The sequence below is a fragment of the Sceloporus occidentalis genome, unplaced genomic scaffold, assembly GCF_023333645.1.
Source record: "Sceloporus occidentalis isolate IW3139 unplaced genomic scaffold, rSceOcc1.0.p SCAF_1, whole genome shotgun sequence".
In the NCBI taxonomy this organism is placed as follows: Eukaryota; Metazoa; Chordata; class Lepidosauria; order Squamata; family Phrynosomatidae; genus Sceloporus; species Sceloporus occidentalis.
Window position 1 is genome coordinate 116,462,677 of NW_028316981.1, and position 21,396 is coordinate 116,484,072.

The 21,396-nt window shown below is 44.9% G+C and overlaps 1 protein-coding gene across 3 annotated transcripts in view; it reads left to right on the plus strand.

Annotated features, from left to right (window-relative positions):
• The first annotated feature begins 2,594 nt into the window (after positions 1-2,594).
• The window catches only part of HOOK2 (hook microtubule tethering protein 2), a 38,006-nt gene continuing 19,204 nt past the window's right edge, over positions 2,595-21,396 (plus strand). Inside the window, exons 1-11 of one of the 3 annotated variants that reach the window (XM_089532346.1) lie at positions 2,833-3,094; positions 5,365-5,519; positions 12,692-12,777; positions 13,364-13,436; positions 14,889-14,939; positions 15,892-16,024; positions 16,470-16,537; positions 16,816-16,878; positions 17,090-17,170; positions 19,153-19,310; positions 19,408-19,548. In XM_089532346.1, coding sequence (XP_089388472.1) covers positions 5,490-5,519; positions 12,692-12,777; positions 13,364-13,436; positions 14,889-14,939; positions 15,892-16,024; positions 16,470-16,537; positions 16,816-16,878; positions 17,090-17,170; positions 19,153-19,310; positions 19,408-19,548 — 884 coding nt within the window. In that variant the 5' untranslated portion in view covers positions 2,833-3,094; positions 5,365-5,489. Of the gene's footprint in view, positions 2,706-2,832; positions 3,095-5,069; positions 5,520-12,691; positions 12,778-13,363; positions 13,437-14,888; positions 14,940-15,891; positions 16,025-16,469; positions 16,538-16,815; positions 16,879-17,089; positions 17,171-19,152; positions 19,311-19,407; positions 19,549-21,396 lie in introns of those variants that run through there. The other 2 variants (XM_089532337.1, XM_089532358.1) reach the window with 2 other exon arrangements.

Below are 21,396 nucleotides of genomic sequence, written 5' to 3' on the forward strand. Positions count from 1 at the left end.
CAAGTCTGAACTCTCCCTGGAAGCCAGGGCCTGTTACAGACTGCCAAAATAAAGCTGCTTCGGGTCTCTTTTGGAGGTATGCTATTTAAATGATGCAGAGTCCGGAAGTCGCGCCAAAGCCACACTCCATTCCTAAGCACTGGAGTGCAGCTTTGGTGCAGCTTCCGGATTCTTAGGATGCATGCATCATTTAAACAGCATACCTCCAAAGAGACCCGAAGCAGCATTATTTTGGCAGTCTGTAACAGGCCAAAAATGATCAAACTTAGGCTGTCGTACGTCGGTCACATCTTGAGACAGTTCAACCCACTGGAAAAGACAATAATGCAAGGAAAGGTAGAAGGCAGTGGAAAGAGAGGAAGATCGCATACTAGGTGGATAGACTCAATAAAGGAGCTCACAGACCTGAATTTATAAACACCTGAGCAGAGCAGTTGAGGACAGGGGCACTTGGAGATATCTTACTCAAAGAACTATTATGAGCAGAAATGGACTGGACGGAAGTTAACAACAAAGTAGAAGAAAAGAGGAATACAGTGTTACAGATGGGTAAACTCAATCAAAGAAGCCAGGGCTGTCCTGAATCTGCAAGACCTGAGTGGTGACCTGGAGACCTCTCCTTCACAGGGTTGACATAAGTCTTAGTTGACTGGAAACAACAACAACAGTTTTTTAACACCTTTGCCTGATGAACACGCCAGTGGAGCATTTTGAGCATTTTTGCTTGGACCCACAAAGGTATCACTATGTTGTGGATTTTGGCTGTTATTGTATTATTCTTCAACAATACTAAATTAATCCCCATTTCAAAGATAAACATCTAGCTGGGAAACAGGTATTGTAACCAGTGTGGTCTATAAATAAATAAGTACACTCATCCCTCCACATTTGTGGCTTTGACTTTTGTGGCCTTGATTATTCATGGATTGTATTAGCATGTTGTCTCTAGGAACATCCAGGTCCTCCAGCGCAACTCTATGGTCACCTTTAACCAAAAGTGGCACTGAAGGACCTAGAGATTCCTAGAGAGAACACTCTACTAGGCCTTTGTAGCTCCTCCAGAGCAATTCTATGGTCAGTGTCTGGCAGGTGTTGACCAGAGAGTTGATTGGAGGACCTAGAGAGTCCTAGAGAGATGTTCTCTCAGGTAACAACATAGTGTTATTGTTATTTGTGGGTTTTCCACATTCACGGGGGTCCTGTGCCCCTAAAACTCAGCGAATGTGGAGGGACAAGTGTACTGTATACATTTAAGTATAATATATATAATAATAATTAATATATATATATATATACATATATATATCATAATATAATGTATATAATATAATTTAATATATTGTAAAGCCAATTAGAGAGCCAACCTGATGTAGTTATTTGAATGTTGGACTATGACTGTGGAGATCAAGGTTCGATTCCCAACTCAAGCATAAAAACCCACTGGGTGACCTTGGGCCAGAAGTCACACTTTCTCAGCCTGAGAGGATGGCAATGGCAAACCCCCTCTCAAAGAACCTTGCCAAGAAAGCCCTGTGACAGGCTCGCCTTAGGATCGGGAAACAATGTGAAGACACACAACAGCGGAAAACAAACATATGAAAATACACCGGTAGAGTTTGCATAAACAGTGCCCAAGCAAATTGCAAAGACTGTGAAAGACATCACCTCTTTAACCAGCTTCAAAATGAGTTAAAGACAATACTGTCCAGGGAAGTGTTCCCAGGCACTATTACATGACTGTTATCTAATGTTGTTTTAATGTGTTGTCTGCCTTACTTTCTTGAACGTTAACACGTACTAACATGTATTAGAATCATAGAGTTGGAAGAGACCACAAGGGCCATCCAGTAAAACCCCCTTCTGCCATGCAGGGACTCTCAATCAAAGCATCCCCAGCAGATGGCCATCCAGCCTCTGCTTAAAGACCTCCAACGAAGGAGACTCCACTACACTCCAAAGGAGTGTGTTCCACTGTCAAACAGCCCTTGCTGTCAGGAAGTTCTTCCTAATGTTGAGGTGGAATCCTTTTTCCTGCAGCTTGCATCCATTGCTCTGGGTCCTGTTCTCTGGAGCAGCAGAAAACAAGCTTGCTCCCTCCTCAATATGACATGCCTTCAAACATTTAAACAGGGCTATCATATCACCTCTTAGCCTTCTCTTCTCCAGAATATAGTATTATATTTAATTATTTTTGTAGGATGATGCACTCCATCGGCGGGTTCATTTTGTCTGTTTTAACTGACTGTGTTAAATTTACAGTGCTATATATAAATAAAGCTTAATAATAACAATAATAACTGTGCCTGCCTCTGAGCATGTTCAGAATGCACCCATAATCCCCGAGCAGGAATATAGACTTCCCTAAACACTGCTGCTGCTGCTGCTGTCATCATCATCATCATCATGATCACCCCCTGCTCCCAGCCCACAGCTGTCCACAGTCATAACACTCGGAGGGCCCTGCCGCCTTCCTAGAGCGTCCCCGGTGCTTCTGGTGCTGCGGCCTACTTCCGCCCGGCTTACAAATGGCGGAGGGCGCAGCGTCAGGGAGGGCGCGTGAGGGGGCGTGGCAAGGCGCTGGCGACGGCCGCCGCCGGAGACGCCTCAGCTGCTTCCGAAGACTGTGTGGTGGCGTCGAGGCCGCCGCCGCCGCCGCCATGGGCGAGAGGGGCCCGCGCGAGCGATGCGGGGCGCTCCTCACTTGGGTAAGACGGGGGCGGGCGGGCGGCCGTTTTCTCGTGACGTCACTCAGAGGAGGAGCCGCCTCCTCCGCCCCCAGCGCCCTGTAACAGGTGGCGCCTCCGCCTCTGGACTGGCTGCCCTTGTTGCCCTTCGCCTCCGTAGGCACTGAGCCTCGGCTGAGGGGCGAGGCAAGAGAGACCCAGGAGGCCCTTGTGGGCACCGCCGTTCCCTGCTCTGGGTGTCCAGGGCCCTCGCCCAACGCTCTGCACCACCACGCTGGCTAGTCTCTCGCACAGTGGGCCTCAACCTGTGGGCCTCCATCTTGGACTTCAATTCCCAGAAGCCCCGGCCAGTGTGCTCATTGTTCAGGAATTCTGGGAGTTGAAGTCCCGAAAGATCTAGAGGACCAAAGGTTGGGAAGCACAGCTCTAATACAGGTCTATTCACTTATTTACTGGCCCTGTTGTTGTGCGCCTTTAAGACTTTTCTGACTTATGGCGACCCTGTCATAGGGCTTTCTTGGCCAAGTTTGCCACCATTGCCATCTTCTGAGGCTGAGAGAGCGTGACTTGCCCATTACTTAAGGTCACCCAGTGGCATTCCTGGCTGAGCCAGGATTCGAACCCCGGTCTCTCCAGAGTCATAGTCCAACGCTCCAACCACTACACCGCACTGGCTCTCCAGTACAGATATCTTTGTTTGTTTGCTTGTTTGTTGACCCTGTAGTTGTTGTGTACTTTCAAGTCGTTTCCCACTTATAGCGACACTGATATAGGGTTTTCCTGTCAAGTTTCCTTCAGAGGGGATTTGCTCTTGCCTTTCTCTGAGGCTGGGGGAGTGTGACTTGATCAAGGCCCCCCGGTGGGTTTCCATGGCTGAGCCAGGATTCGAACCCTGGTTTCCGGAGTCATATAGTCCGACACTCAAACCGCTAGGTCATACTGGCTGTCTAATTGCCTTATATCCCACCTTCCTAGCAGCCACTGTGGTGTGGTGGTTTGAATGTTGGATATGGACAATGGGAGACCAGGGTTCAAACTCAGCCATGGAAATCTACTGAGCAACCATGACCAAGTCACACTCTCTCAGCCTCAGAGGAAGGCAAAGGCAGATCCCCTCTGAAATCCCCTTGCCGACAGGAGTTGCAGGGAGGTGACACCTTCAGTGGTCCCCCTTCAAACCTGATTTAAAATCAGATTACAGTTCAGGGCCTTTGGGAGGAAGAGGCTGTAAATGTAAGTGTTCCCTACCCATAACGTAATAATGTATTACGTTTCAATTCATGTTGTTGTTGTTTGTCTTCAAATCGTTTCACTGGGTTTTCTTGGTAAGTTTCTCCAGAGAAGACTTGTCCTTGCCTTCCTCTGAGGCTGAGAAAGTGTGACTTGCCCAAGGTCGAGCCGGGACTTAAACCATGGTCTCTCCAGAGTCCTAATCCAAAGCTTAAACCACTACATCAGGCTGGCTCTCCCATGTATGTATATTTGTTCATTGACCTTATATCCTACCTTTCTAGGAGCCAGCGTGGTGTGATGTTTTGAGTGTTGAACCTGGACTCTGGGTGACCAGGATTCAAATCCTTGCTTAGTCATGGAAACCCACTAGGTGACCTTGGACAAGCCACAGTCTCTCAGCCTCAGAGGATGGTAATGACAAACATATTACGAACAATTCTTGCCAAGAAAACTCTATGATAGGGTCACCATAAGTCAGAAATTACTTGAAGGCACATAACAACAATCTTGTCTCTCTCCCTAAATGGAATCCAAGGCAACAGAGTATATTACAGAGTATACATCTCTATAGTATTGGACTAGGACTCTGGAGACCAGGGTTTGAATCCTGGCTTGCCCATGGAAACCCACTGGGTGACCTTGGGCAAGTCTCACTCTCAGGGGAAGGCAGTGACAAACCTCCTCTGAACAAATCTTGCCAAGAAATGGGCTTAGGGTTGCCACAAGTCAGAAGACACACAAAACAGCAACAACAAATACATCTCTATAGAGAGAAAGTGTATATGTATATTCTTTCTTTTTCTTACAAACACAAAATATATTGTAATAATCTTCCATAATACCTTTAAAAATGTAATGTATATACTCATGTATAAGTCTAAAAATTTTAATCAAAAAATTGACCCCAGAAACCTGAGTCGACTTATCCGTGGGTCAGTGTAAGTACTGTATTTTAATTCTTATTTTAAAAAGGAACCATCTCCTAGTGAAAGGCAAGAGTGTAATCTTCTGGAAGCACTGACCTCCCACTTTCTATTCTCTCATCTGTCCAGCCTTTAGTATAAGCACAAACATGCCTTCTGGAATTTTTGAAGTTGTTTGGTATTGTTTTCCTTTCCTTCATTCGCTAGTTTCTTGGTTCATATCCCTAAGTTTTACCCCCAACTTATCCATGGTTTATATTGAAAACTATAATTTTGGCCCCAAAACCTGCTCTCAACTTATACATGAAGTCGACTTATAGTTGAGTATATACGGGTAAATAGCCCTCTCCCCGCCCCACACACTCTCATTCATTCATACACATACACAAAGACACACACAGGAGCCTCTTAAACTTGTCATAGTTTAGGGTCTTAGCCTGTCCTTAATGTGACTCACTATCTATATCTGTTACTAGTGTCCCCTCACAAGGCACAATGATTGTGGTCTCCCTCACCCCCTTTAGCTGTGCCCCAGCATTTCTTTCACAAAAGACCTGAACCATCTCTTGTCACTGCCCTCCTCCTCATCGCTGTGACCCTGGGCTGCACATCCACTCCCAAAGCCTCTTAAAAGTCTCCCGGAAGCTACATGCCTGCGTTGAAACGTCAGGATATTTTTGTAAGGCTCCACTTGGCACATCGTGACTTTGCATTTATATTGCTTTCCCTACCTCTATGGATGATCTTTGTTTCCTCCCACGCCTGCCCACCTTCCCACCTTAAATGAGCTGAATTCTTTCAGGGAGGGGAGCTTCCCTCCTGTTTGGCAAAGCGAGGGGGTTGTCTGGCAATTTGGAGGGGCCGATGAATGAGGATGCCATAGGTTGACAAGTGAACTTGAAGGCACATACAAACATACTGTGGAAGAGCATAGTTGTTTTATGTATCCAGTAATATGATGTAATTAATTAAAATCAAACTATGAATTATGTTTGAAAGTTGCCTGTGAAAGGGGATGACTTATTTTTAATGAATGTGGCGGTCTTAAGTTGGGAAAAAGTTGGGACATGTTAATGTTGAAATTCCCCTGAATTATGCTAGGTTATTAGATTAATTAATCAAATGTGCCAGCACTAAATAGCCAATAAATTTTAAACTGCATTGTTTGTTCTTCACCCAAAGCCTTTTTTTCTTGTATATTTGCAAAATTACTTCTTGCTATTGTTGAATAACTTAGAGCTTGGATTTACAAGTAGTAAAGGCAGCTTGAAAGTAGGGTGGTATTCTTTTCATTGTGTATTCTACACTGGACACTTCTTAAAGAAACCTTATCTGTGCTGGGAAACTTAATTTTGAGGCCCTTAACCCTGGGGCTGTTTTCTAAGATCAGTCAGCTAGTTTACTAAGATCAATAAGGTAAAGAAAATGTGAGGGTAGCGAGATAATAATATAGAGGGGGAAAGCAAGAGAAGGGCTTGGGGTGGAACAAGTGAGAAATAGGATTTTCATTGTCAGCATACTCACTACTCTAGAATATAACAGTGTTCCCCTATATTATGTTCTGATTTAAACCTCGTGGAATTGTATATTTGGGCCTTGAATTGTGCACCAGTGTTAATTCTGTGGTTATATCTTCTTTGGGGCAGGGGGTAGAAAAATTCTTACAGTTGTTTCCATCCCTCCAAAACTCAAAATAGGGACAAAGGGGTTATAGAGTAAAATAATGGATTATATTTTTTATCATCTTTGTTCTGGAATTAATGTATTTGTCAAGAACTCTCCCCCTTCCAGTATAAATGTGTCTGTTTTTTAGCCTGTTAATAATTACATTAATATCTTAATCCTTTTCCATTAACTTTCTCAGTCTATGAATTTATTGTTGTCTGAATGTTTTGACATTCTAATGCTAAGAGATGGGAAAGTTCGTTTTTGGGGATTTTTGGCATCAGGTACCAAAGTAATTTGGCTGTGTTTGGGCACTAATGCACTTTGCTGTGCTGGGTGTCTTCTTATTATTTCTTGACTGCAATCTCCGTTCTGATTAATGTTTGATCCAAGGTATGAGAAATCTTTAACTATTTTGATTTCCTCATTATCTAGGTTGAATTTATGTAGATCCTCAGTGGTCATTATTTTTGTTTTCTTTATGTTCAGCAGTAGGCCTGCCTTTGCATTTTCTTTGTTGACTTTCCTTAGTAATTGTTCCAAGTCTGTGATGTTTTCCACAAGTATGTGGTATAGTGTCATCAACATATCTTAGATTGTTGATGTTCCTTCCTCCTATCTTGATTCCCTCCTTCTTCTGAGTCTAAAACTGCTCTTTGTATGAAATTTTCTTGATGCAAGTTGAAGAAGTAGGGTGATAGAATGCAGCCTTACCTGGCCTCTTTGCCTATTGTGAACCATTCTGTTCTTCATATTCTGTTCTAACAGTAGCCTCTTAGGACAAGAGGCAGATTTCTCACCAGGACTATCAGATGTAGTGCTACTCCCATGTCGTTAAGAGCATTCCATAGCTTTTTGTAATCTATGCAGTCAAAGGCTTTGCTACATTCTATGAAGCACATGCTAATTTTCTTCTGGAATTCCTTGGTATGCTCCATTAGCCATCATATGTTTGCAATGTGGTCCCTAGTGCCTCTTTCTTTTTTGAAGCCTGCTTACACCTCTGACATGTTTCTCTCTTGCAGAAATTTGAGCATATTATTGCTTGTGTGCAATGCTATGGTCCTGTATTTGCTGCAGTCTTTTATGTCTCCTTTTTGTTGTTTTGGGATGTATATTGATCCTTTACCATCTGTTGTCCACCGTTTTGTTTTTCATATTGGTATAGTTTTATTATCTCTAGAGTTGATTCTTTCTCTGTGGCTTGTAGCAATTCTATTGGAATATCATCTGCTCCTGGTGATTTTTTTCTTCCCAGTGTCCCCTATTGCAGCTTCCACCTTGCTCTTTAGGGTTTGCTGTTCATCTTTGTATAGTTGTATGATCCCTGGTGGCACAGTGGTAAAATGCCTGTATTGCAGCCCCTCACTCACAAACCATAAGGTTGTGAGTTCAGTACTAGCCAAGGGCTCAGGCTTGACTCAGGCATGAATACTTCAAGGTCGCTAAAATGAGTACCCAGCTTGTTAGGGGCAATTGGCTTACAGTTGTAAACCACTTAGAGCAGGGGTCGGCAACCTCCGGCCCGAGGGCCGGATGCAGCCCGCGGATGCTTGCCGACCGGCCCCTGGCTGCTGTTGCTGCTGCTGCCGCCGTGGTGGCAGCCACCCGTCACGGCTTTTCGCCGCCTCTGGGGCTATGGGCGCCGCCATTTTGCCGCCCAAAATGGCGGTGCCCAGAGCGGCGAAAAGCTGTGACGGGCGGCCGCGGCGGCGGGCCTCTAGGAGGCCCGCTGCCATCTCTGGGGCCCTCCAGGAGGGCTCCAAGGGCGGCAGGGGGCCTCTGGGGGGGCCCGCTGCCATCTCTGGGGCCCTCCAGGAGGGCTCCGAGGGCGGCAGGGGGCCTCTGGGGGGGCCACTGCCGTCTCTGGGGCCCTCCAGGAGGGCTCCGAGGGCGGCAGGGGGCCTCTTGGGGGGCCCGCTGCTGTTTCTGGGGCCCTCCAGGAGGGCTCCGAGGGCGGCAGGGGGCCTCTTGGGGGGCCCGCTGCCATCACTGGGGCCCTCCATGAGGGCTCAGAGGGCGGCAGGGGGCCTCTTGGGGGGCCCGCTGCCGTTGCTGGGGCCCTCCATGAGCGCTCCGACAGCAGCAGGGGGCCTCTGGGAGGCCCGGTGCCCTCGCTGGGGCCCTCCAGCGCTGGCGGCCCCCAACAGCTTTTTTCCCGGTCTCTGACGGGGCCTGGGGCCCCGTCAGGGGCCAGCAAAGATGGGGAGGCCTGGCCCCCGGAGGGTGGAAGCTCTGCCCCCGGCATGCGGCCCCGCCCCTGTATGGTGGAAGCTCCACCCCCCGGCACGCAGCCCCACCCTGGAGGGTGGAAGCTCCACCCCGGCACGTGGCCCCGCCCCAGAGGGTGGAAGCTCCACCCCCGGCACGTGGCCCCACCCCAGAGGGTGGAAGCTCCACCCCCGGCTTCGGCCCCCCAGTCGCCTGAGGGACAGCAACCCGGCCCCCGGCTCAAAAAGGTTGCCTACCCCTGACTTAGAGGCTGCTTAGGCGGTATGAAGCAGTATATGAATGACACTGCTATTGCTATTCTTCATTCCATCTGTTGTACATTTTTCTTCTCTTTTATATAGCTCTTCTGAGTATTGCTTGTGTGTGTGTGTGTAAAGTACTTACCATTTTTTGTGGGGTTTTCAGACTATCTACTTATCATTTATTGGTGTGTGTAAACTGCTTACCATTTTATGGATGAGGAAAAACAGACTAAAACTGAATCCGGAGAAAACGGAGGTGCTCACAGTAGGGGACCCTAATCCAGGTATTGAGAAACACCAACTGGTCCTAGACAGGGTCACACTCCCCTTAAAGGACTGTGTCCGCAATCTGAGGGTGCTCCTAGACTCGTCGCTCCAGATGACAAATCAGGTAAATGTGATGGTCAAGAGCACTGGTTATCAGCTTCGGCTGATATGCCAGCTGCGTCCTTTTCTGGAACCAGGGGACCTGGAAACTGTGGTACACGCTCTGGTAACTTCATGACCCAACTTCTGCAATGCATTCTACATGGGGCTGCCCTTGTGCCAAGTCCAGAAACTCCATTTAGTTCAGAATATAGCAGCCAGGCTGGTCACTGGAAGACCCAGAAGTGACCATATTACACATGACTGAAATTGCTTCACTGGCTGCCTATTTGTTTCCGAGTGAAATACAAGGTATTGGTTATGAGCTTTAAAGCCCTACATGACTTGGGTCCAACCTATTCCTTCTGTACAATCCACCCTGTGCACTTAGGTCTTCTGGGAGGAACTTGTTGCAACATATAAAGACCAGATTGACTGCAACCCCACAGAAGACCTTCTCCTCCACCACTCCCAGATTATGGAATGGCCTGCCGGAAGAGATCTCTCATATTGCCAACTTAGGTACAAAACACACTGTGGAAATAACCCACTTTGAGACCGCTTACCAGGGCACTTAAAGCAATCTCACTCTAGATTGTTTCTGCAATGTGTTTTGGACCTTAGACAGCTTCAAAAAGACAATCAAGACGGGTCTCTTCCGGCAGGCCTTTCCTGAACAGTAAACTCAGCTGCACACTGAAGAGGAGGGAGGAGGAGGAGGAGGAAGAAGAAGAAGAAGAGGAGGAGGAGGAGGAGGGTGATGGTGATATTGATATGAGCCAGCTTCAGAGGCACGGCCAATGTAAGTTGCTGTGATTTTTACAAACTCATGCACAGTGAAGAAAAACCACAGTCCCTTGACCAAGTACACACTTCTGAGAAGTACATTTGAACCCGAGGGCAAATCACTTCTTGCGAGACCACCTTGACATGTTAAATATGCATAGCCATGTGAACCCATGTTCAGTGTGAAACCCAAAGAGTTTGGTTATGCAATAAGCCTCTGAAATATGCAAGAGATTGCCATGTTAAGTAAAGCCATGTTCAATGCTGAAATGTGGTGTTTGGAATGGGGGGAGAGGGGTTTGTCCAGAAAGGGAAGTCGATTTCTGCCATCTGTCTAGGAATAATGGCCAACTGTCCTCCATTTTGATCATGCCTAAGAAAGATGCATTTCTATTAACATTTTTTAAAAATCATGAAATTGTTGGCATGTCCTCCATTTTTTAAAAATGTGTCCTACATTTGAAAATGTTGTCCTATATTATTTAATTATTTAATTATTTATCCCCCCCTCCCCCCCCCCCCCCCGTTGTGTGGGGGACACCAACCCAGTCCCCGGCTCAAAAAGGTTGCTTACCCCTGGTTTAACTGATTAATACTTATTTTAGGGGCGGGAGGAAAACGGGAATGTTGGGGTTTTGTATGAAGTTTTAATCTGTAAACAGCCCCAATTGTCTTGGGCAGAGGGGCGGGGTATAAATAAAGTTTTGTTTTTTTTTTATTAAGTTTTATTATTAAAATGCCTTCATTTGATGAGTATTTCCTCTAATGTTTTTGCCTCTGTGCTTCAGGCATGTATGACAGGGTGTCCAAATGCCCTAACCAGAAAGGAATGTGATTCAAGAAAAATGTAGAATATTTTTTAAAAAAGTTAAAACATTCATATAAATATAATTCCATGCTTCTTAGTCATGCTCAAAATGGAAGACATTTTGGAATTCCTCCTGGAGTCTGGAGATGAAGGCTGGAATGTAGGACGTCTCCTGGAAAAGGAGGAAGTCAGGTCTCTCTGATGTGTGATGATAGTGAGGAATTAGTTAAATCTGAAGTGTGGTGTTTGCATATTGTTTTTCCTGCCCTCCAACCTAAATTGAACAATCTACATCAACTGTGTAGCTTCCAAAGAGTGATTACAAAGCATGATTGTTTGTTAACCTTTTTACCATTAGTAAGTAGTAGTGAGCGCATTTTGTTCTTCTTCTCATCATATTCTTGGTTTGCCTTTCTCGCTGTCCCACTGTGTACTCAGCAATTTCTGTGCTCAGCCATGGGCAGAAAATACTGATAACCAAGCCACTTCTGAAGGGAATGGGGATATGTCTATGGGTTATGCCATTTTACTGTAGGCTCCCAGACAGTTCACTTTTGCAATGTTTTCATATATCAAGATCTTTTAACACTGCCCCTAGTCTTAGAGTGACTCTTCAACTCATAGATATGTTTTGGTCACATGTTGCAAGCTGAGAGGCCTCCTGACTATGCTTATTTTACTGTCCCGCAGGAGATCAGTGCATTCCCTCCTATAGAAAGAGAAATTAATACCAATGGAGGAAAAGCAAGTGAAGAGTGAATGAGCAAATTCTGTTTTCTAAAGTATATGCTTGGCCTAAGCCAGTGGTTTCCAAAATTGGGTCCCCACAGCATGTTGGACTACAGTGTCCATCATTATCATTGACCATTGGGGATGCTAGCTAGGGACAATAAGATCTATAATACAAAAGCATATAGAAACTCAGTTGTTCTTAGTGAAGAACTGAGCATTTTGTTTAAGTGTCTTGCAAGTCATGAGAAAATAAGAAATGGGTACCATAACTGTATTGCAAAAGAAAGCCTAGGTCACTTCCTGGGAAGTCTCGTGCAGCACTAAGGAATCAGAAAGTTTGGTTTTCAGGTACATCATTAGGAACCAAAAGGCCCTGGTGTTCAAGAGCCTACATCTCCTAGGTATAAAACCTATGTTCCCTCCCTAGGCATCTTCTTCCTTTAGGAGGATATGACTGCTGATGCTTTTGTGATATAATCAAAGATGCTGTGAACATCTAACTGTGAGCGTGACAGCTGGGTTGCCTCTGCTTAGTGATTCACCCTGTGTATAAGTGCAATACAAGGCATGTGGGAGTACTCGTGTTTTGCTCATTGTGTGTGGATGAGTGGGTGGCACTGTTGTCTTGCTGCAGATTTCACTGTTGACATAGATGTGTATGCTGTATTCACTGGCCTGCAAAGTGAATAGTGCTCTCAGAAGCCTAACCATTGGCATTAGTCACCTATAATTCCACTTGGGATTGCTGCTGTAGAAGGCAGACATAATGGTCTTATGGGTTGTCAGAATTCTCACACTTGTATAACTGCCTCCATGAGATGGAGGAAAAAGTGTGCAGTTTTTCTGGAATTGTCATTTCTGCCACCAGTCCTGGAAGATTGAAGTTTTGTCCCTCTGTAAGATGTCATGTAGGCCAGAGCTCTGCTTCTGTTTCAGAATGGACCCCTTTTCCTGTGGTGGTGGGGATTCTTGCTCTTTCAGTGCATGGTGTCACCTACTGACTTAACTTGCTTCTTCCAGATGCAAACATTCCATGTTCCATCTCCATGTGCCAAGGAGGAGGATTTGTCCAATGGGGTTACAATTGCCCAGGTGCTGAACAAGATGTGAGTATCCTGGGACTCCAGCTGAAGATGGAGGTCATAGGATCATAAAACCATACACAAGGGCCATCCAGTTCAACCCCCCTGCCATGCAGGAAATCACAATCAAAGCATCCCCAACAGATGGCCATCCAGCCTCTGTTTAAAGACATCCAAGGAAGGAGACTCCACCACTCTCCGAGAGAGTGTGTTCCACTGTCAAAACAGCCCTTACTTCTCTTGAAGCTAATTGTGGGAAAATTAGACAAAAATAATAATTGTATCTGTTTCCCATATCTCTTGTCTCTTCTTCACAGTCCTCGTTAACAACTCAGATGTATGATAGTTTGTAGCTGGGCTGTTTGATGTAAGGGTAGAAGACAAGGATAAACAACAACTTGACAGAGAAGAGAGTGTTTGGCAGTTATCCTTTTTGTTAGATTAGGATCACATGTGTGAAGTCTCAATTTGTGAGGCCCTGGGTGGGCAGAGCAGGCTGCTATGTAACTTGTCACCTTCTGTGGGAGATTTTTGGATTACTCAGTATTCCGGCCTACTTGCCTGTGAAACACACAAGACAACACAATGTTGTATTTTTTTTTTTATTCAGTGACCCCTCCTGGTTCAATGAAACATGGCTGCTGCGAATTAAAGATGACACCGGTGACAATTGGAGGCTGAAGGTATGGTGTGAGATGGGTCAAGTTATATAGGAATCCCACAAACTGTAATGAGATAACACTTCAAAAGTCATTAAACTTTAGGTTGTGAATATTGCATTTTCCAAAAATTAGAGAGTTTATTGAAAGTGTATAATACCACAGATTTTTGGCTTTCCAGGTAAAGAGAGAGGGAAGAAGGATGAGAGTGATGTGGTAACATGGCTGTGCAATATGTCTTTGACTTTAGAGGAAAAAGGAAGACTAGTGGGAGTTGGAGAAAGTAGGAAAATACATAGGTCAAGGCAGGGAGAAGAGGAATTAACAGCTATCCAGGTTCTGCCTGAATGCAGGAGAAGGGAGTGTAATGTTCTGTGCCAGTAGGCACCAGCTAGGAGCTCCCAGACTTGGGTAGGAATGAGACTTCGAGTGAAGGGAATTCTAGGGGAAGCAAGGCATGAACTTATGAAGTGCCAGGGTGGTAGCAGATTTGGCTGGGTAGGGGACTTCAAGGTACAGAAAGGTGGCCTAGTGAGGTCACTTCCAGGTGTACACGAGAAAAAAATTGTCTCATTTCTGCTTCACAGAAGGACAGGATGTGCAGAGGTAGTACTACTTGTTCAGACTTTTAGTATTTCCTATACAGAGCCTTTTTTTCCCTTTGAAGTTTTTGCTAGCCAATTCTGTAGGTATGCAGTGAGGCTTGATGTTAACAGAACAGAGAGGTGGTGTCCCCTTCCTTGGAGGTCTTTAAACAAAGGCTGGGGATGCATTGATTGTGATTTCCTGCATGGCAGGGGGTTGGACTGGATGACCCTTGTGGTCTCTTCCAACTCTATGATTCTATGAGGTTTATTGTTTACAATCTCAAGAAATCCCACATTTACTAAATAGTGGGTGGAGTTGCTCCTTAGTTGATGTCAGTAAAATTTTCAGCAGAATACATTAATTTGATGTGTCCTTGTCACCCATCCCTCCACTTAGCTTTCCTTTTCCAGGCAAAACAAAATGGAAAAGTTTTGAACCAAAGTGCTCTTTGAGGTAACATGTGAAATTGTGGCAGGACTTGGTTGTCCTGGAAAGAGGAGAATTGTACAATCTTCAGATTTAGACAGGGTGTCCCTAACTATTGTTAGCTGATTTGGGGGTTTGACTTTGGATCAGCCAATTTGAGAGAAGAATTTAGTGGTAAGGCATCTTCCCCCCACCCTCATATAGGAAACCTGTCCTGTCCTAGTGCTAGGTTCTGCTGCATGATGGAGCATCAGAGCTCATCTGCCATCTGCTTTGAAGCCTGCTGTGGAGGCAGCAAGAGTGGTTCTTGTCTTTCCATTCCAGCATAAGAAATGTTAAACTCTGGCTCAGTGGCTGCATGTCCTGTTGTAAGAGAGAGACCGTAATTAGCTGTGGGTGCCAGGATTAGGACTTGGACAGGGTTGTTCATTTATCTGTCTCCTTTCTCCATCTTGTCCCCAGGTGAGCAACCTGAAAAAGGTTCTGCAGAGTGTGGTTGAATACTCCCAAGATGTGAGTACTTTCCTTGGGCAGGATTTTCTGATATAGAGGAAGAGTGTGTCCTGTATCATTGGCTATGACATAAACTCCCTATAAAAGTTGACAAACTCAAAGTAGGAATTACAAGAGCACAAGAATGCTAAGGGGAACACAAAAGGCTCACAAAGCTGGATAAACGGGAAAATTCTGAAATTTGTACCTGGCCTTATTAAAGCTAGCACTGAATCTGAAAGGTTCATAGCTTGAGCACATTATTCCTTGCTTCCTACTCATAGTTTTGATAAAATAATTCCGCTTCAAAAAAGTTGAGCATTGTGTTAGTTTTCTGTGAAGATGCTTTCTCCATCTCTTAAACCAGTCAAGAGTTAGGATGGTGTAGTGGAGGGAATAGTAGACTCAGACTAAGGAGACCGATTAAGCTGAAATCTCTGTCTACCCAAAAGCAAGATGGGTAGTGACCTTTGATCAGTTATTTGGTCAACCCCTACTTCATAATGTGTTTGCAAAGATGCCGTGAGGGGTGTGTGTCATGTTGTGACTCCTGAGCATTTTGGAGGAAGGCTAGGATAGAAATGTAATAATAATAATATTACGGTAGATACAAGCTTGCAAATGTCCACTAAAATTACTAGCCTGTTTTTAGTCCCACCTTTCTATATGCAAAATGTTTGCCATTTTTTTGCCCTATTGAGACCTGAAAGAAATTCTTGTAGTTTTCAGAAGCTTCTCCATTTGATAACCTGGAGGCAATTTCTGCTTGTCACTATATACAGAGTAAATGGCTTTAATGCAAATCCTAACTAGATACTTAAGCTTTCCAACTCCCATACAGACTATCTTTGTTCTCTCATTTATCATAGCATTGACTTTGCTACCAACAGTTGCTGTGAACTAGAGGTGCAGATGTTAGTGGAAAGAACACTGGGATGTCCTGTATCTACTCTTCGCTTTACATATTTTGCAGGTTCTAGGCCACCAAGTTCCAGAGCAGCTTCTGCCTGATGTAGCCCTGCTGGGAGAGCTCTCTGACACTGCTGAGCTGGGCAAGTTACTGCAGCTGGTGCTTGGCTGTGCTATCAGTTGTGAGAGGAAGCAAGGTACTATTTCTAAGCAAGTGGCTGGTATAGTCAGAGAATATAACTGTGGAGCCGCAGGGAAATATCAGGAGAATGTCTCTGCAGTGAATGGTTTAGTTAATTAGAAGGTGGGGATTAGCACTAGTTGTGGTGTTGGTATGCTGCTGACAGGAACTTAGCATTGTTGTTTGTTAGTTTTCAGCCTAGGTGACTTCTGCCTCATCTCTCCTTCTGTCTAATTAAAGTTGTTGAGATGAAGGAGCTTTTTTTTGTGTGTGATGTAATATCTGACATTTTGCCTCCTCCCCAAAAGTCCATCTGTCATCTGACCTCTGGTCCCAGTCGTAGAGACTGTGCCCCCCTCCCCCAATCCTCATAACTGCATGAGTCAAATGGAAGGGGAGATGTGAGGAATTGGACAGAGGAAGGAACTAGTCAGTGAGTGTCCAATCTCATATGTTTGCAGATCACATTCAGCAGATCATGACCCTGGAGGAGTCTGTGCAGCACGTTGTTATGACAGCAATACAGGAGGTAAGTGTGATTACAAGCAAGAAGCAATTAAGCTCTGGAATTAGATGCTTGGATGGTAGTACCGATTATCCCCAATGTCCTGTCTTGTTTCCCCACAGCTGGTAGTTTCTGTTCTCCTGTGTTAACTAAATAGTGTCCCTCCTCCATGCTAGCTGGGCTTCACTAGGGGTAGATCTCCATGAGGTGTGCTTGTTAGGCTCTTCCCATTTCTGCTTAGAAGGTTATGTGAGTCATCTGTTAGTAGTCAGAAATGAAACCTTTTGTCTCCTGTCTTGCAGTTGTTGACCAAAGACTCATCAGACACACTGAGCTCGGAAACATACGGGAATTTTGATAGTCAGGTACTCATCACTGTACATGGTTTTTTTTTTTTGGGGGGGGGAAGGGGGGTGGCAGGTGGGAGGATGCCATAAACATGAATGGTGCAAGTGAAATAGACTGCTGACCTGTACCTTTTTTGGGGAGAGAAGAGGGGGAGGCTAGATAGGCAATGGCAGGCCTTTGCTTACTCAGTGCCTCTCTTCCTCACTGCTGGTTTGTTTTATCTTGTAGTCACGGAAGTACTACTTCCTCAGTGATGACCTAGAGGAAACAGATGACATGCGCCAGCGCTGCCATGATCTAGAGCAACAGGTGGGTGCCTTAGGGGAAACATGAGGCCTTAGAGATAACAACCGACTTTTCTTGCTCTTGCCATAGGAAGCAGTTCTTGGTGGGATTCTGGTAGTGACAACAAGGCAGCTCTGCAATGCTCAGCCAATGGGGAAAGCTGGGCAGGATGAGATGTCAGCAGTGAATGGTGGATTTTGGAATTGATTTGCCAGGAAATGTACATCTTTGGCTGGACTTTCACAAGTGCTTGACAGGACCATTTGCAAACTGGTATTTTGACAAAGTTTTCTGAAGTACTCTTTTTTTTTTTTTTGGACTATATCTCCCAAAAATTTGCTAGCCACTGTGGGATTTTGGAAGCTGGAGGTCAAGAAAAACAGTTTTTATAAGCTGTGCTGTTTGGGTCATATTTCCCTCCCTTCCCATCCCATCCAATTTTCAGGGTTTGAAAGATCAGCCCTATTCCACTTACAGATGCAACCTTTTCCCTCAAAAGTGCAATTCTTTGAGAATGGTGTGGGCTTGCTGGAAAGCATGGAACCAGCTGGGCTTGGCTGCATTGTTGTGTGGTGTGCAGGGAGTTGCCCCATCCTATGGTATACAAGTGCTCTCCCCTTTAGCCCTATTATTTTGAAGAGCATTGGGTGGATAGCAAGTCTCAGCTGCTGGTGTTCTGGGTTTGGTTCTTGCTACTTCAAGCTGATCCTATGGCCTGGGCCTCTCTCTCTGCCTTCTTTTATATTTCTAGTATTGGGAAGAAGACCAGCATCTTGTGGATGGGCTAAACTGAAATACTCCACTGTTCAGCTGTAATAGCTTTGTGACATGCAATACAAAGGAGACTGGGGGTGGGGAGGTATCTGTGGAGGGATATGCTGATTGCTCTCCCTTAAATCCCTCCCCCCTTTACTCCTCCAAGGTGCTAAAGTGCCCCTAGGGATGCAGCCCCCTCCAAAAAAAGGTGAGTGTCCTCACTCTCTCCCCTCCCAGCCCCACCTCATTCCAGCTCTTGCCTGTGATAACAAAGCTGTTCACTAGCAGAGATGCCCCCTGCCTGGTGAGGCTGATCTAACTTCCTTGCATGAGTATGTGCCATGCTGAAAACTTAACAGCTGCTTGAAAGTGCCAGAGGGATTGCTTGCATCAGGCACAGAAGTGGACCTGTTTCTGGTCTGAATTAGGAGGACCTTCTGACTCCTGTACTAATATTGCTGTGAATACATATTTGTCACATACAGAGATTTTTGGATCATTTATGCTTAGGTGACAGCTGAGATGCTGCCTGCCTGCAGGGTTTAACCTTTTCAGGAGCTCAGAACTTTGCAACTGGCAAGTATTTCAGTGTACTAAGGACTTTGCCTCCAAGAAGGGAACACAAGCTTTAGCAAGAATTTGTTTGAACTTCAGAGAGGTTGAGTGCTCTTACCTGTCAGCACTGCCCCTGAAACAATGTATACACACTTGTACCATTCAGATTCTGCCTCACAAGAAGTCAACTGGTGCAAGAGTTAAGTCCTGACACGGCTGGTCTGAGTAGCTGTTGTACCTGGGATAGGAGGCCATTTTTGGATGCTGCTTTAAGCGTTGACACAAATGCCTGCTTACCCTACTTTATTACCAACTGCATGACTTCCTTGTTAATTAAAATCTAGTTACTTAGAGTCTAAGGGCATAATGGTCAGAGTAACAATGGGAAACCATTTGTGGTTATATTTATCAGCCTGGATAGAAGACCAGGATTCTCTTCCTTCTGCTTTTAAAGCAAAACAGAGAGATCAATGGGAAAAGCTTCTGGTGCTCTGCCTCTTACCTCCTGCCCCTCTGTTTTCCATTGCACTTGCAGGATGAGGTTAAACCACATAACCTGCTAAACTTTCAGAATACCTAGTAAAATGGCCATTGTACTTAATAGAGCCTAGGCTGGATTTGCAGTAGTTGAATCTCTGTGATCCAGCTGCCTCTTATAGTGTCTGACTCTTTTTCACTTCCCTATCCTTTTTCAGATCTCTATCCTGGTGGATGAGAAAAATACATTGGTGCTGGAAAACAGGACACTCCGGGAGCAGAAAAGTGCTCTTGAATCAGATGCTGCTGGGCTCACTGGCAAGAAGCTACTTCTGCTTCAGTCTCAGATAGAACAGCTGCAAGAAGATAACTTTCGGTAGGACAGGCGCTCCTGTCTGGGATAGATGCCAAAGGCACTGTTGGGTACAGCATATTTGAACCAAAGGTCTGGCTAACTCACTCTTTCTCTCCAGACTGGAGAATGGCAGAGATGACTTCCGTGTGCGCTGTGAAGATCTAGAGAGGGAGGTGCAAGACTTGCAGCATCGTAATGAGGAGCTGACCAGCCTGGCTGAGGAAGCACAAGCACTCAAAGATGAGATGGATGTGTTGCGGTAAGTGCATCTTGGCTGTAATACTACAAAACATCCCTTTATTTTTATGGTTAAGTAGCTGGATAGCTTAGGAAGTGCCCCATAGTCTAACCTGGACATGCTGGGTGTCAGAGTCTCCATGTGTAAATCTTAGCCCGAGGGCATACTGTGTACTTGCTGCCTTTTTGGTGAAGAGTGGGGTGTGTGTGCAGAAGACCTCTTAGCTCTCTTCTTTTTGCAGGATGCTCAGCAATGACATTAACTTCATTGCTGTGTTTGCTCCTCTTACTCTTCACTAGCAAGGCGACACCTATGTTGGGATGAGGTGGCTGTGGCTGAAAGTTAGGGTTTGGAAGGTGAGGTAGAACAGGTACTTTCATCCCATTTGACAGAGCTTTACAGTGCTTCATCCTGATCCAAAAAATGTTGAGCATTAATGTTACTGGAGCCCTGTTCAAGGTCCAGTTTGGCAATCCTGCCCCTCAGCCCAGCATTGGCCTAGCAGGGCTCTGAGTGAGGGCCATAACTAAATCATGTCTTGGCAAGTGCTAGGCTGAAACTAGCAATCAAAAGTTTGCATATTGCTTTGTCTCTTCACAATCATCCTGTTGTCTGGCATCCCATGCCAGCCCATTTTCGCAATAGCTCATCTCTTTGTTAACAAAGCACTAACAAATATTAACAAGTAAAACTGTTTAAGAAGAAATATTGATCACTTGTGTGTTCATGGAATTTTATCCTATCATTACCATACTTGAATTGCTAGATTAAAGCAGTTGAGTTCTCTAGGAGCTGCTGCTACAGAGGGAAATTCTCAGGAAGAAAAAAACCAAATCTATGTTGACAGTATATGCCCGTGAACTAGAACATTAATGAATGGTGTCTCTTTCCAAGTTTGAAGCTCTGGAAAGGTGTAGCTCCTCTAGTTGTAGTGCCTGTAATTTGAGACTCCAGGAATGTTGTATAAGAATGTGGATTTTGAGGTGGAATCAAGTTTTTGGTGAATCATTCAAATCATACTATCTTCTGTTGTGATGAAAAATCATCTGCAAAATTTCTAGGCTTCAGTTTTGTTAGAAGAGCCAGAAAATTTGCTGATAGTATCTTCAGTTATTTGAATTATTTGGAACTTTTAGTGATTCTTAGGAGATGGACATCTGTAGAGGAGCAATTTCTGTTGGCAATCGTAGCACACTGTAACTGTAGTCTTTCAATAAAATCAAGGTGTTTAAAAGGAAACACTCCAGCTCAGCCCAGGAATTTGTGATCAGTACCCATGCTAGTAATTTCACACACAAATCCATTCCTGGTTTTTCTTTAAAAAACCCTTTTTGTAGTAGTAGGAAGAGGCCTTCTTAGCTGGACAGTTGGAAGTCTAGAAACACTGGCTGATCTACTGCAAATTGCTCAGACTTTTGTGTAAATCCAGAGCTTGGGGTGGTTACTTTTTGAACTAAAGTTCCCAGAATCCTGTTTGTTAATTTGCCATCATGGCCACTTATAGTCCTATCTTCTGCTAATGTAGGCATTCCACTTAGGTTACAAATGTAAAATGTATATTGTTCAGTTGCTTTTGGGCTGTTTATAAAATAAACCTCTAGTTACAGGAGCACTCAAGAGGTGGGATCACTGCTGACCTCTATTCTACTCTTCAGTTAGTTCTGTGACAGTGACTCCTAAGTGCAGTGGATGGCTGAATGCCCATTTTGACAAGGGAAAGAGCAGATAACCTCAAGTTTGAGACCTGGAGCACAGGGTGTTTGGATAAAGATGAATGGATTACTTGTTCCTTATCCATATTGTTTCAGTTTTTGGCACACTGTGATCTTGTTGCAGCAAATCTTGTTGCTTCTCACTAGAGCATTTAAT